Here is a 12504-nt window from a genome sequence, read left to right on the forward strand (position 1 = left end):
GAAAAACCTTAGTGTATTTCATTTATTATACTGGTAGCCCTTTGGGGTAGCATTTATAATTAAAATGTATAGAGATGTTGAAGTTAATCTATATTTATCCTTTTACTACAATTTCTGATCATATCAGTAGCCCTCTGAAGTGTGAAATAATCATGGGCATTTGGTTAATGAATTGTGCATTGTTGCTGTTCATTCATGGAATCTGCTCTTTTATTATATTTGATGCTTCACTTAACAACAAATTTTGCTTTCTCTGCATTTGATATGTTTTTACCAAATTATTCCTGATTGTATCCATTAATCTTTAGTCACATTTGACAAAAATAAATTACTGTGATCTTTTAAAGTTACCAGTAATAATTAGATTTTTCAGGACATCAAAGTTTTAGGGGAACCACTAGATGTTTAAGGGCTTGTATAAAAATGTTTGCACAAGCTTTTTGATAAATACTATGCCCAAATGCAATTTGGGTAATGGATAAACAAAGACTCTACAAGGAAGAAAAAAGTCATGAAATCTTCATAATTAACATTTATTTGCATTCTTATCATCTGCATTTTCTTGAGAATCAATTTCCATTCGTTTCATTTGGGATTATTATTTTATAAACATAATATGCACAATTCTCCTCACGCTTTCCTGCAGGTCTCCAGGATCAATAGAAATCGCTTCACTGTTTAACACCTCTGTGTTCTGGGCAGAAATACAACCTTGAAGCCCAGTTGTAGGCACTTTGTCCCTAAAGAGAACTGGAATGAGGAGAATCTGAAAATGTATTCACTCTCTCAAGGTTCTTCAAGGTGTTTTCTTCAGTTCTTTTTGTTCTTTTGTGTGACTTTACCTGTATGTATCAAGGATCACCTAGTATATTTTTGGTTAAAAATTTGATTTATAAATATAACCTTTATGGCTTCTATTCAAATTCCAGAGAGGATTGCCTCTTGCTGAAGGAAAACATTAATTATCATTCTCTTTTTAAAAAATGTATGTACATTTTTAGTTTATGAATGGTGTCCGGCTAGCAATTCAGGAATTCTCACTACAGTTCCTTCAAGTCTACGCATTATAGCACAAGGATTAAGGACTTGGGTTGTGGAATTAGAATGAACTGGGATCACATTTTGACATCATCACTCTCTAGCTTGACTTTCAACAAGTGTCTTAACTTACAGAGAGCCTCAGGTTTCTCAGACACAAATGAAGGATGATAATAACACTCTTCTGCATAAGTAAAAGGGATGTGTATTGCAGAAAAAATGTGTATTGCAGAAAAAATGCAGAAGAGGGACAGCCATGGAAGATAGTACATTGTAAGAATCATAGGTCTCCACCCCTCTCATCCCTTCTACCACCACCCTGTCCCACAAAGGAGGAAAGAGAAAATCCTATTTCAGATCAGTAGAATTGTAGCAGATGAAAGTTTGCTGTTTGTTGGACACTGCAGATTATGCCAGATTGCAAGTTTCCACTAAAATTAATCTGGAAATTTAATGTAACTTTAATATAGTGATTTTCTTTGGCAGGAGGCGGGGTGGGCACTTGAGAAACTATGCTAAAGTTTATCTGGAAAGATAAGCCAATGAGATTTACTAGATTAATTTTGCTAAATGAATAGAGGGATAAGTGAAACAAAAGTAAGTGTTTAGAAATAGATCTAAATACATAAAGTTTAGAATACAGTAAAGATAGTGTTTCGAATCTGTCATTATTGGCTATTTAATAAGGGATGTTGGAGTATTCACTTCCCCAAATACACACATACACACACACACTTGTATGTATATTGTTTATCGTATTCTATGTAGAGCAAGGATTTAACAAAATATCACAAAGTCATTAGAAGAAAGTATTGTGAATTTAAAAAAAAAATGAGTAAGAAAGGGGTTTTTAAGCATGACACTAATAAAGCCATTTTTCGTTTGGAAATGCCTGCTAAATTTGGAAAGTATTTATAACATTAAATGGGGTTTGTGTCATAATTATTTTCAACTTTTCTATATCTTTTAGTATGTCCATGATAAACATCATGTACCTGGATTTTTTTTATACCTTATAGATAGAATCCATCTTTTAATAGGTAAATTTAATCCATTTCCATTTATTTGATTTCCTATGCATTTATTTTGTATTTTTTACCTTCCATTTTTTTTCTCTTTGCTTCTTCTTTGATCTTCCTACGTATTAAATCAGTTTTGTATCATGTTCTGTTTCCATATAGTTTCGGCCACCATCCAGTCCCATCTGAGACTTTTCCCAGAACCAAATCAAGGCTTCTGCCCTGTTGATATTAGGCATCCTGCAGATAAACTGCTGAGCCAGCTGGTGGTGCCTTGGCTCAGGTGCTGGTCTCCAGGCTGCATCTGCCTTCCTGTCTCCAGAGCATGTCCCAGCAGCTAGTCGCAGCCTCAGACAGTGGTCAAGAGAAGCCTTTCAAGCTCTTTTCACAAGAGGTGGAGGCCTTCTGCAATCCCAGCATTCAAGTGCTAGGCTGGCTCCTTTACCTTTCCTTACAGGGAGGCTTGTATTCGTCTTATTCTTCAGGAACTGAAATCTCAGTTGTCTTTGCCCGTTTTTAGACCCAGAGCCCACCCAGCAAGACAGAGGTTGTTGGCCTGAATACTCTGCTCTGAGTTTCTGCAACATCTCATCCATGGAGTTTTTATTTCTGACTCAACCATGTCCTTTAAAAAGATAGATGGATAGATAGATAGATGACAGATAGATAGATAGATAGATAGATATGTCTACATATCTATGTCTATTTTAACTCTCTGGAGGAGTTCAAGGCTGAATTTACAATGCTATATTGATCAAAATTTTATTTATAGCTGTATTTATAATAGCAAAAAAATTGGTATCCGATTTAACAAATTGAGTACACTCAAGGAATTTGTAAGTATTTACAGCAAAATGACTAAAATGTATTATAAATTGAAAAATAAGTTGTGAAGAATGAATTTGTAATTGTATTTGTGTTTCAGGCAAAAAGATACACAGGTCGTATACTTTCGTAAGCATAGAAAGTTTCTAGTGAAATACATGGGACATTTTTCATAGGTAACACTGGTTACCTCTGGATTTTGTAACTAGGAAGCCAGCAATGTATTATTCTCTCTTTTCATCCTTTTATATTGTTCGGATATTCCTCCTCTCTTTGAACGTGACTGTTTTTTATAATAAAAACGTAAAAAAGTAAAAGCAACAGCAGCAATTCCTTTACTTACCCCAAACTATATTATTACAATTAATGTTACTACTTAATACATTTTTGTGCCTCCCTAATCCGTGGATACTGTAGGAACACAAAGTATGTTAATGGTATGTTCTGATTTAACATAGTATCTCTATTAATGGTTTATCTGTTTCCTAATATAAACATAGAAATAGGTATTAAATGATCAATCCAACATCATACAAATCTACATCAAAGCCAGGGTTACTTTGTAGCTTTACAGGAGTGTTATTTTTTTAGAGAAATTGATCCTTCATATAAAATATTCAGCCTTTAGGTTAGTCTCTTTTCTTATTAATGAGAATGGCTTTCTGAAATCCAAAGATTAGAGCCCAAAGCTTTTCTAAAGAAAGATAAACTCCCTTTTTTCTTAAACAACATCATTTTTCCTTCATGGGACATGTGGCTTTAATACTTATGCTGTGGTTCCAATGTATAGAGCATCTAAATTTTTTGATTTGTGTGTTATTATCTTCTTAGTGCCTCTGATAGTTATTTCATAGTGGTTATTCTCCTCTTTCTATTTAAAAAAATATCTAAATAATGCCACATCTGAAAACTTATTCTAATGAAATAATTAAAGATGCAGACAGTTTAAACAAAAATATCTTGCAGTTCTGTCATAGCGAAGGCAGGAAATAACCCAAATGTTCAAAAATAGGAAATTGAATAAATAAATCATTGTGAATATTTAACACAATAATATCCACACATTAAAAATGAAATGATAGAAAAATATTTATTGACATGGCAAGATGTTTACAAAAAACAATGTTAAATTAAAAATATAAATGGACTATACCATACGATCCTATTTTTGTAAAAATGTACGTATGTGATTATATGCATGCATAGAATATGAGAAGGTTTAAACACCCAAATGTCAACTGTGGTTTTCTCTGAGCAGTGTGATTACAGGAGAGTTTTATTTTGTTCTCTTTACTTTTCTGCATTTATTATATTGAGCATGTTTTCATGCATAATAGGATAATCAGTAAAAGGTATTAAAATATACTTCTGTTCTATTTCATGTTGTGAAAGTTAAATGTCGTACCATTCTTCCCCTTAGATGATAATTATTACTTTATATTCATCCAACTGCCTTGATCCACAACTTGGTTTAGTTGGAAGTACTTGGTAGCTTGACATTCTCACTCAGGTCACTTAGAAAAGACAAAGCTGTGAAGAGCTGTATTTAGTTCACACACCTCGCCCACCCAGAAGATACAAATTTAACTTGTTTAAAGATGGGCTGAAGATGATTGAAAAGCAGATTTGACTTTATTCTTCTACTATAACTAATGCTATTTTTATTCCACCTAAGAATTTCAGAGTAATTTCACTCCAAATATTAATACTTCCCCACTGCCATGAAATTCCTGAGAATACCTACTAAAAGCAATCAATAATAAAAACAAAAATATAAAATAATACCACTCTTAAATGTTCTGATTCACCACAGCAGTGATAGAGCTTATTGCTTTCCATAAAAAGTAACTTCTAAAAACAAAAGAAAAACAAAAACCATTCCTCATAAAATTTGGACTGGTTTAGTGAATTACTATAAAAGTACAGAGAGGCCTGCCCTTCATTGCCAGACATGTAGGGAGGTTATTCTTTCTACTTTGAGGGAAGATCTTTCTGAGCTCCTCAAATCCACAGCCAGGAATGGTTGCATGCAGCCTGGGTACATTATTTTTGATGTCCTTCAAATTTAATTATTTTCCCTAAGAACACAAAATGTTAGCAATAAATGTCACTTCAAAATACTGTTTGCTTCTCTTTGAAAAAATAAAACACTTTTTTTTTTACTTCCTTGCTTTATACTTAAAGTACAGAAAACTAAGCTGTTAATTGCAGATTAGTCATTTTCGAGGGGAGAAAAAAAGTTTGGATTCCTGTAAGGTGAAACAGAAAGGAACATACTAGATAACAATCGGGTAAGGAATATATTAATGAGAAACGGTTATTTTAAACCGTTCCTGTCCAACAAAAAATAAATCCAAAGCATATAGCATATAGCAACAGTTAAAAAAATTAAAATATTTTTTTCTAGAATAGCTATTTTTGTGTGTGTGTGTGATTTTGAAAACTTTCGGTAATACTTTTAGATTATATAGTGCTTTATTTTAATATATTAATTTAACTATAATTTTGGAGACTAAATTTTTACGTTTTTTGCTCTGGAAGGAACAGTATCATTTCTTTCTCGAAATCCTGTTGGGTAGCTTGTTGATATTACTTTGGAAATAATGGGACAAGAAAAACAGCCTGATTTGACAGAGAAGCCCATTTTAACTTTTGTTGGTAGTCACTAGGGCTTCTCACATACGTACATGTGAAAAACTTTTTTAAATGTCCAATACTTGCAAAAGCAGTTATGAAGCTTTAAAGTGTTAGCTCTCACTTGAATATGCTGAAATATCCTCCTGAGATGGCTTACTAATAATTCCTAGAGTAGTTCCCTGCCTCACACTGTCTGTTTGGGAAAGAAAAAAAAAATTATTCTGTTAACACAGCCCTTAAAATTATCATCTTCTGCCTTGTGAGGCTGGAGTTGTCATTGCCCTACTCATAGCACAGGGCACCAGTCCCTTAAGTGGTCTCCTGCATCTAGCTCTTCTCCCTCTCCAGCCCTAACCCCTATCCCTGACATTAGAATAATCTTTCTAGAACGTTAATCTGATCTGCCAGCTTAAAACACTTTGACAGGCAGCACAGTATTTCTCAAAACAATATCTGAGAACCTCTGGAAAATTTTAAATTTTATTTTTTTAATAATGATAAAAAACTCAACAAGCATACCCTTGTTCTTCCAAATAGATACCTTGTAACTGAGTACAGTGTTCAAGTTCAGGCTTATGTAGCGTGATACCAAATGTCGTACTTTCTAAGGAAGCATTTGATTCTCAAACTGATCCATGACTTGTAGCCATGTTCTCAGCGGCATTTTCTGAGATCCAGCTCTTACTTACTTTTGAGAAAGAGTGGCCCACAGGATGGGGTCCAGATGCCCCAATGTGGGTGAAGGAACCTTTACAATATGCTCTTTACTATTCCTCCCTTTGGATCTCCTTCACATCGTTCCTTGTACTTTGCATTCTAGCCCCTCAGTGACAAGCGGCCCCTAAAGAAGCTGAGCCATTTCAAGCATTTGCCTTTGTCTTGCTTAAGCTGATCTTTGCCAGTGATAACTCCTTTCTTCTCCTCCACCCATCTGGAACACTTATGCCTCTGTAGACTTAGCTTTTCTTGAAGACTTCATTCCTAGGTACAACTAAAAATTCTTACCTTGGCTGCAGTTATTGTTCATTTAGGGAATTGTGGCATCGATAAACTACCCCCAAAATTTAGTGGCTTAAAACGACAACACTTACCACACAGTTTTAGCAGGTCAGCAGTCTGGGTGTGTCTTGGCCTGAAGCCTCTGTCTCTGAATCTCCCACAGAATGGAACACTTCCTAGCAACTCATGTGGTCGTTGGCAGGATTAAGTTCTTCACAGGTTGTTGGACCAAGGCCTTAGTTCCTTGTGACCTGTTGACTGGGGCCTCTCTTGGTTCCTTGACTCACAACATTACAGCTTATTCTTTTGAGCAAGCAGAGAAGGCAAGAGAGGAGGAAGTCAGAATCTTTTGTAACCTAATCACAGAAGTGACATGTCATCGTTATTGCTGTGTTCCATTTGTTAGAAGCAAGGCACTAGGACCAGCCAGCATACCAGGGCAGGGGCTTACGTACTAGAAAGTAGAGATTACTGGGCACTAAGACGTCTTCTACCACAGCCTGCAGAAAGCCTTTGGGCAGGCCCAGGTGAGGAGCCATGGGCTGGGGGGGAGGCTGCTTGTTCTCGTTTAGTCTTATGTCCCTGCCTCTCATGGTGCAGGCATCTCGATGCCGTAACTGTGATTCCAAGGTTGAAAGAGAGGTGTATTTTAAATGATCTGGGTCTTAAATATCATTTGAAAGTCAACTCCCTCATCTGATCTTCAACTGAAGAAAAATGGTCTATTTTAGAGCTGGAAGAGCTCTCTGTGTTGGACTTACTAAGAAAAGGTGATATAGCTCACCAAGACAGTGCATTCTTAAGAGATTATAAATGTAATCTTGACTACACAATTTTGGGTTTATGTTCTGGATTTAACTTCTAACCCAGAGTAAGTATTTTCAAATGTAGCACCTGTAAAACTTTGTTGCACTTTGCATGCCTTTTTTTTTTTTTTTTTAATTTATTAGATGCAACACTTTAGGGGATTTTACCTTTTTTGGGTGCTGGATATTTTTGTTTTTTTTTTTTTTTTTTTTTTTTTTGCCTGGGAGCTACTTGACTGCTTGGTCCATTCCTAATTTATTTCCAGCATTAACACTTTGCCTGGTACTTAGGCTCTCAATATTCTTTTTAAAAATATGTACAAACTTGATATTTTTTCTTTCTTTAAAAATATATATATAAATCTAGCCCTAAATTTACTAAGCATTGATAGGGTTTTCATAGTCAAGAATTACGGATCTTTCTCTGGCATAAATGCTTAAAAATAATGACCTGAGTCTATGATACCTATAATTTCTGTGTTATTTTACTCATTAATTAGAGCATTAGCAATTTTTGCCCTTGAATCAAAGTTCTCTACTTTTCTCTCCATGGCTTCTAAACATTTTGTCCTTTTGAGTCAAGGGAATTGGCCTGATTTTATGATGACATTTGGGTACGATATTTAAACTGTTAAAAGTTATAAAAACGACCCTTTGGTATTAAATGTAATAAATGGCTCTGAATTGAATACATGCACAGGTTCTCTTATATGAGCCTTGTGAACCCAAACTGCTCCAGTTACATATTCTCATTGTAATTGGATTCTATGACATTCTTTCACCTCCCCAAGAGTATGCCAGGCCATGAAAATTCCTCATGCCTTGGTGTTGATATATACTTTTGAAGTTTCAAATTTCATCTCTGACTAGTGTATAGGACTTCCAGTACTGCCGGCCCAACCTAATCCTGAAGTCTCTGCAAGAAAACCAAACCAAACCAATTTTATCCCTAAGAGATTTTTTTGCAATTCTCAACGAAAGCAGGGACTAGGGTAGAATGACTTCTAGAATAGACTTATCTTTGCTCAGTGGCACCTTTACCAAAAATATTGTCTTTTCTTTACTCATAGATACTCTGCACTGGGTTAATTTGTCCTGGCTTGTATTTATCTTTGTAATTCAACAATATTGTGCTTGGATGTCTTAAATCAGACCACAAACTCCTCAATATCAGAGGTTAATTTTCTCTCCTACTGTTTTGATATCTTTGATCTCTTTTCCCATTCTATACCCACAAGAACACCACTCCAGAAATAGGAGCCAGCTGGTTTAGATCTATTGATGGTGCATAGAGTAGATCTGAGATGTGGGGCTGGAACATGTCTGGACTCTTTTAGTGAGGGATGAATGTGAGTTCCAGAGGCTTCGTAATAATACTGAGTTAACTCTCATGGGTAAAGATGTGTGCCGGCACTCCTTGGACATTTTACAAGCACCAGAGTATGTTAACTGCCATGAAATTGTACTGTAATATTTTCTAGTTGTGATTCATTCACAGTTTAATATGCTTCTAGTTCTGGTTTGACTTTTCCCTCAGGAAGAGACTAAAATCTCTTCATTATAATATAGACAGTGTACTGCACTTTGAATACAAATTTATCCATGTTCAGAGTAATTTTTCTTGTGATTGTCTCTACCCTGGAGAAGTGCCTTTAATGAATTACATACAAATTGTGTAATTTAAGAAGTTAATTTGGTTTTCTGGTTACACAGGACTAAAAACAGCCCTTGTAGAAAGAGATGATTTCTCATCAGGGACCAGCAGCAGAAGCACTAAATTGATCCATGGTGGTGTGAGATATCTTCAGAAGGCTATCATGAAGTTGGATATTGAGCAGGTAATTGTGTATGCTGGTTGTTAAACAAAAATTGCGACTATGCTTTTTTCTACCCAATTAAATCAGTTTTTTATTTTTATTTTATTTTATTTTTTTTATGGTTTTTCACATTTCTTCCTGTTGAAAATACCTATTCAGTGTATTCTGCTGGAATGTCTTTCAGGAGAGGTACCTGTTCTTTCCTGTAGTATTTTGTTTATGGGTGATCAGAGGCTTTTTCTACACAGGCATGTCAAAGTAGCAGATTTATAAAATCACTTTCAGATGTGTTGCTTTTAACAATTGTGATTGTTTCTTTATTCCTTTTTTTCCCCCCTTTTTGCCAGTAGCCACCAAATTGCTACCTTCCATGCAGTTTCAGGGGAGCTGTGTTGTAATACAGGAGGAGTTTTAAATTGATCCTCTTAACTGCAACTGCAGTCATATGTTCATATTGTCACTGACATAGTCTTAAAGAAAAGATGATCTGAGTCATGCTTTTCTTATGTCACACTTTATTGTGTCCAGTCTGCCACCATTTGAAAACTGCCAAGGCAGTGTGGAAGATGACATTTCCCGGGGGGTAAAAAAAAATCAACTGAACTCCCTATCTGCTTTTTGTATATGAAAAACACAGCATCACTAACTTGACATTGTCAGTTGTGAATCTGTCCTCTTTTCTTAGGTGTCTCTTTGACATCATGATGGCTCAAAGGAAAAGAGCATAGGATTTAGAATCAGATGACTTGTGATGTGTTCCAGCTTACTTATTCAATTTCTATGAACCTCAGTTTTCTCATTGGTAAAATCAGAAAGGCATAATGAGGACCAAAGGAGTTACGAGAGAAGCTTATTTATTTATTTATTTATTTATTTATTTTTTTATCTATTTATTTTTAATAATAGTCTATAAAATACTGTACAACTTCTAAGTATTATCTCTGCCTGGTAGTGGAGACAAGAAGAAAACATTTAGCGTGAATAGAACAATCTGTTATCTCTTACACGGGAAAATATAGGGGACTGAGAAAAGGGACAATACAGAGAATGCAAGATAAATTGTTAGAGTAATCTTGTAACTCAAGTCGGGAAAATATCTTACACCTGGGAACTCTGACAGCATGTTTTTTCTCCTATGCAAATACAGTTAAGGTTCTAAAAAATCTTTCAGGTTGACAGCATGATGTATTATTAGAAATTTGATTAGGAGGGAGCTATCCTTGCTCAGAGGTAGAGAGGTTTCTGTGTATCAATCAGTTGGCAGGGTGTCTATTTGCCATTTGAAAATATTATGATCTGTTACTGCCAAACTAATTTTCTCTGTTTTGCTTTTTAGTATAGGATGGTGAAAGAAGCCCTTCACGAGCGTGCCAACCTACTAGAAATTGCTCCCCATTTATCAGCTCCGTTGCCTATAATGCTTCCAATTTATAAGTAAGCATTTTGATATCATCTATATACATTTGTTTTTCTGAGGTCAATAGAACAACACAGTTTTAATGGAAGTACTCCTTCAAGGTGTATTTCTTAATGTAGTTTTAATTGGTCCTAATCTTTAACCCCTTTTAAATATTTTCCTCTGTTGTATTTGAAAGCGTGGCTTTTCCTAAATAACTCTCTACTGATCTACCTCTAAGTGCTACATCTTGAAGCCAAAGGAAATTGCGTCCTGTATTTTTAATTAGTATCTCTTACTGTAATTTTTAACAGTATATAGAGGAGGAGTTGCATTTGCATTGGGAAACTTAAGAGAATCGTTTGAACCTAACGTGTACCAACTCCGAACCTAAACCATTTGGGGTCATTTTAAATTTCCAAGTCAATCAAAACTGAAATTTTGTTTGGAGGTGTCAGATTATATATTATAAAACCCAGTTTTCCTAATATTGTCAGAGCATCCATGAAGTTGCCTTAAATTGGAATATAGATACTATGAAAAAGTGGATTGCATAACTCTGTTAGCCACATGAGTGTTGTGGGGGCCTAGAAACAGATTTTATAATTTATGTCCGTATTTTCGTCATTGGTTGTTTAGAACATCTTAAGCCGGTGATTCCCTACTCTGGGTGTCCATTAGAGTCATCCAGGTTCCCATCCTAGCCTAGTTATATCAACCTCTAGACATATGAAGCCCACGCATCTGTATTTATTTTTGATGCTCCCCAGAGAATTCTAATATGCAGCCAGGTCAAGAACAACTGCCTTAGAAGTGATTCATTTAAAGTCTCACCAATTCATTTATTTATAGAGTTCAGTTAGGCTGGTGTCAGAAATAGTCATGGCTTTTCTCCTGTTTCTTTTGCAGTATGTATGCTTCTAGACATACTTTGCTTTTCTTAAATGAAAAGTATCTTACAACTTAAAGTAACATTCTGTAATGTTATACTCTGTTTCTGTTTCTAAAGAAACCTTTCTCCTTATTTACGCTGCAGGTGGTGGCAGTTACCTTACTACTGGGTGGGAATCAAGCTGTATGATTTAGTAGCAGGAAGTAATTGTCTGAAAAGCAGTTATGTCCTCAGCAAATCAAGAGCCCTGGAACATTTCCCAATGCTCCAGAAGGACAAACTGGTAGGAGCAATTGTCTACTATGATGGTATGTGACTTTTTCTTCTTTCTACTTTTCTCTCACTCGTGACCCTTACTGTATATTCTTAATGAAATGGTTTTACATTCTTAATGTTAATGCAAACACATGCACAGATGCACTCACCATTTTCTCTGAATACTAGCTAGAAAACTGCGGCCTGTTTTGCTTTTAATATCGTTTATTTTTGTATATTTCTTTTCTTTTTTAATTTCTACCTTGTATCTCATGGTTGGTTTGGTCTATTTTCCATCATTATGAATTTAGACCCCACCTTCATGCCATTTAATTTGTTATATGTTTTCCAGTGAACACTTGCCTTATGAATATATTATGATGTTGAAAGCAGCTGAGAATCTGTTAGGTTTTCTAAATGAAACCTCCATTTTCAAGGGGTTATAAACCTAGAGAAAAATGCCCCTGGGCTGAAATTGACATGTTTGTATTTTGCACAGGACACAATTCTTGAACATGTAATCTATGATGAGGGTAGATGAACATTGCATTTGTTAAACCAGACCGTTAGTTTTTATTGCTTATTTCATTGTTAGATATTTTCCAGTAGTGACATTATCTAGTATCCATTTGTCATGTGATCATGTTTATTATTTGTGTGTGTGTGAGCAGTATAATTTGTACACTTTAATTTGAAGGAGCTAATCACTTAAATATATCTTCAGATGGACCACAAATACGAAACAAAATATGAAAGGCCATTTGTGAAATTTCACTACAGTTTTAAAGGGTGTATAGAATTAGAAAATAGTCCAAGGATG

The 12504-nt window shown here is 35.1% G+C and overlaps 1 protein-coding gene across 1 annotated transcript in view; it reads left to right on the top strand.

The window, feature by feature from the left end:
- Positions 1-12504, top strand: part of GPD2 (glycerol-3-phosphate dehydrogenase 2) — a 124823-nt gene that overhangs the window by 49601 nt on the left and 62718 nt on the right. Inside the window, 3 exon segments of the mRNA XM_015596579.1 lie at positions 9038-9162; positions 10478-10575; positions 11574-11737. Coding sequence (XP_015452065.1) covers positions 9038-9162; positions 10478-10575; positions 11574-11737 — 387 coding nt within the window.

Source organism: Pteropus alecto, unplaced genomic scaffold, assembly GCF_000325575.1.
Source record: "Pteropus alecto unplaced genomic scaffold, ASM32557v1 scaffold3, whole genome shotgun sequence".
NCBI lineage: Eukaryota > Metazoa > Chordata > Mammalia > Chiroptera > Pteropodidae > Pteropus > Pteropus alecto.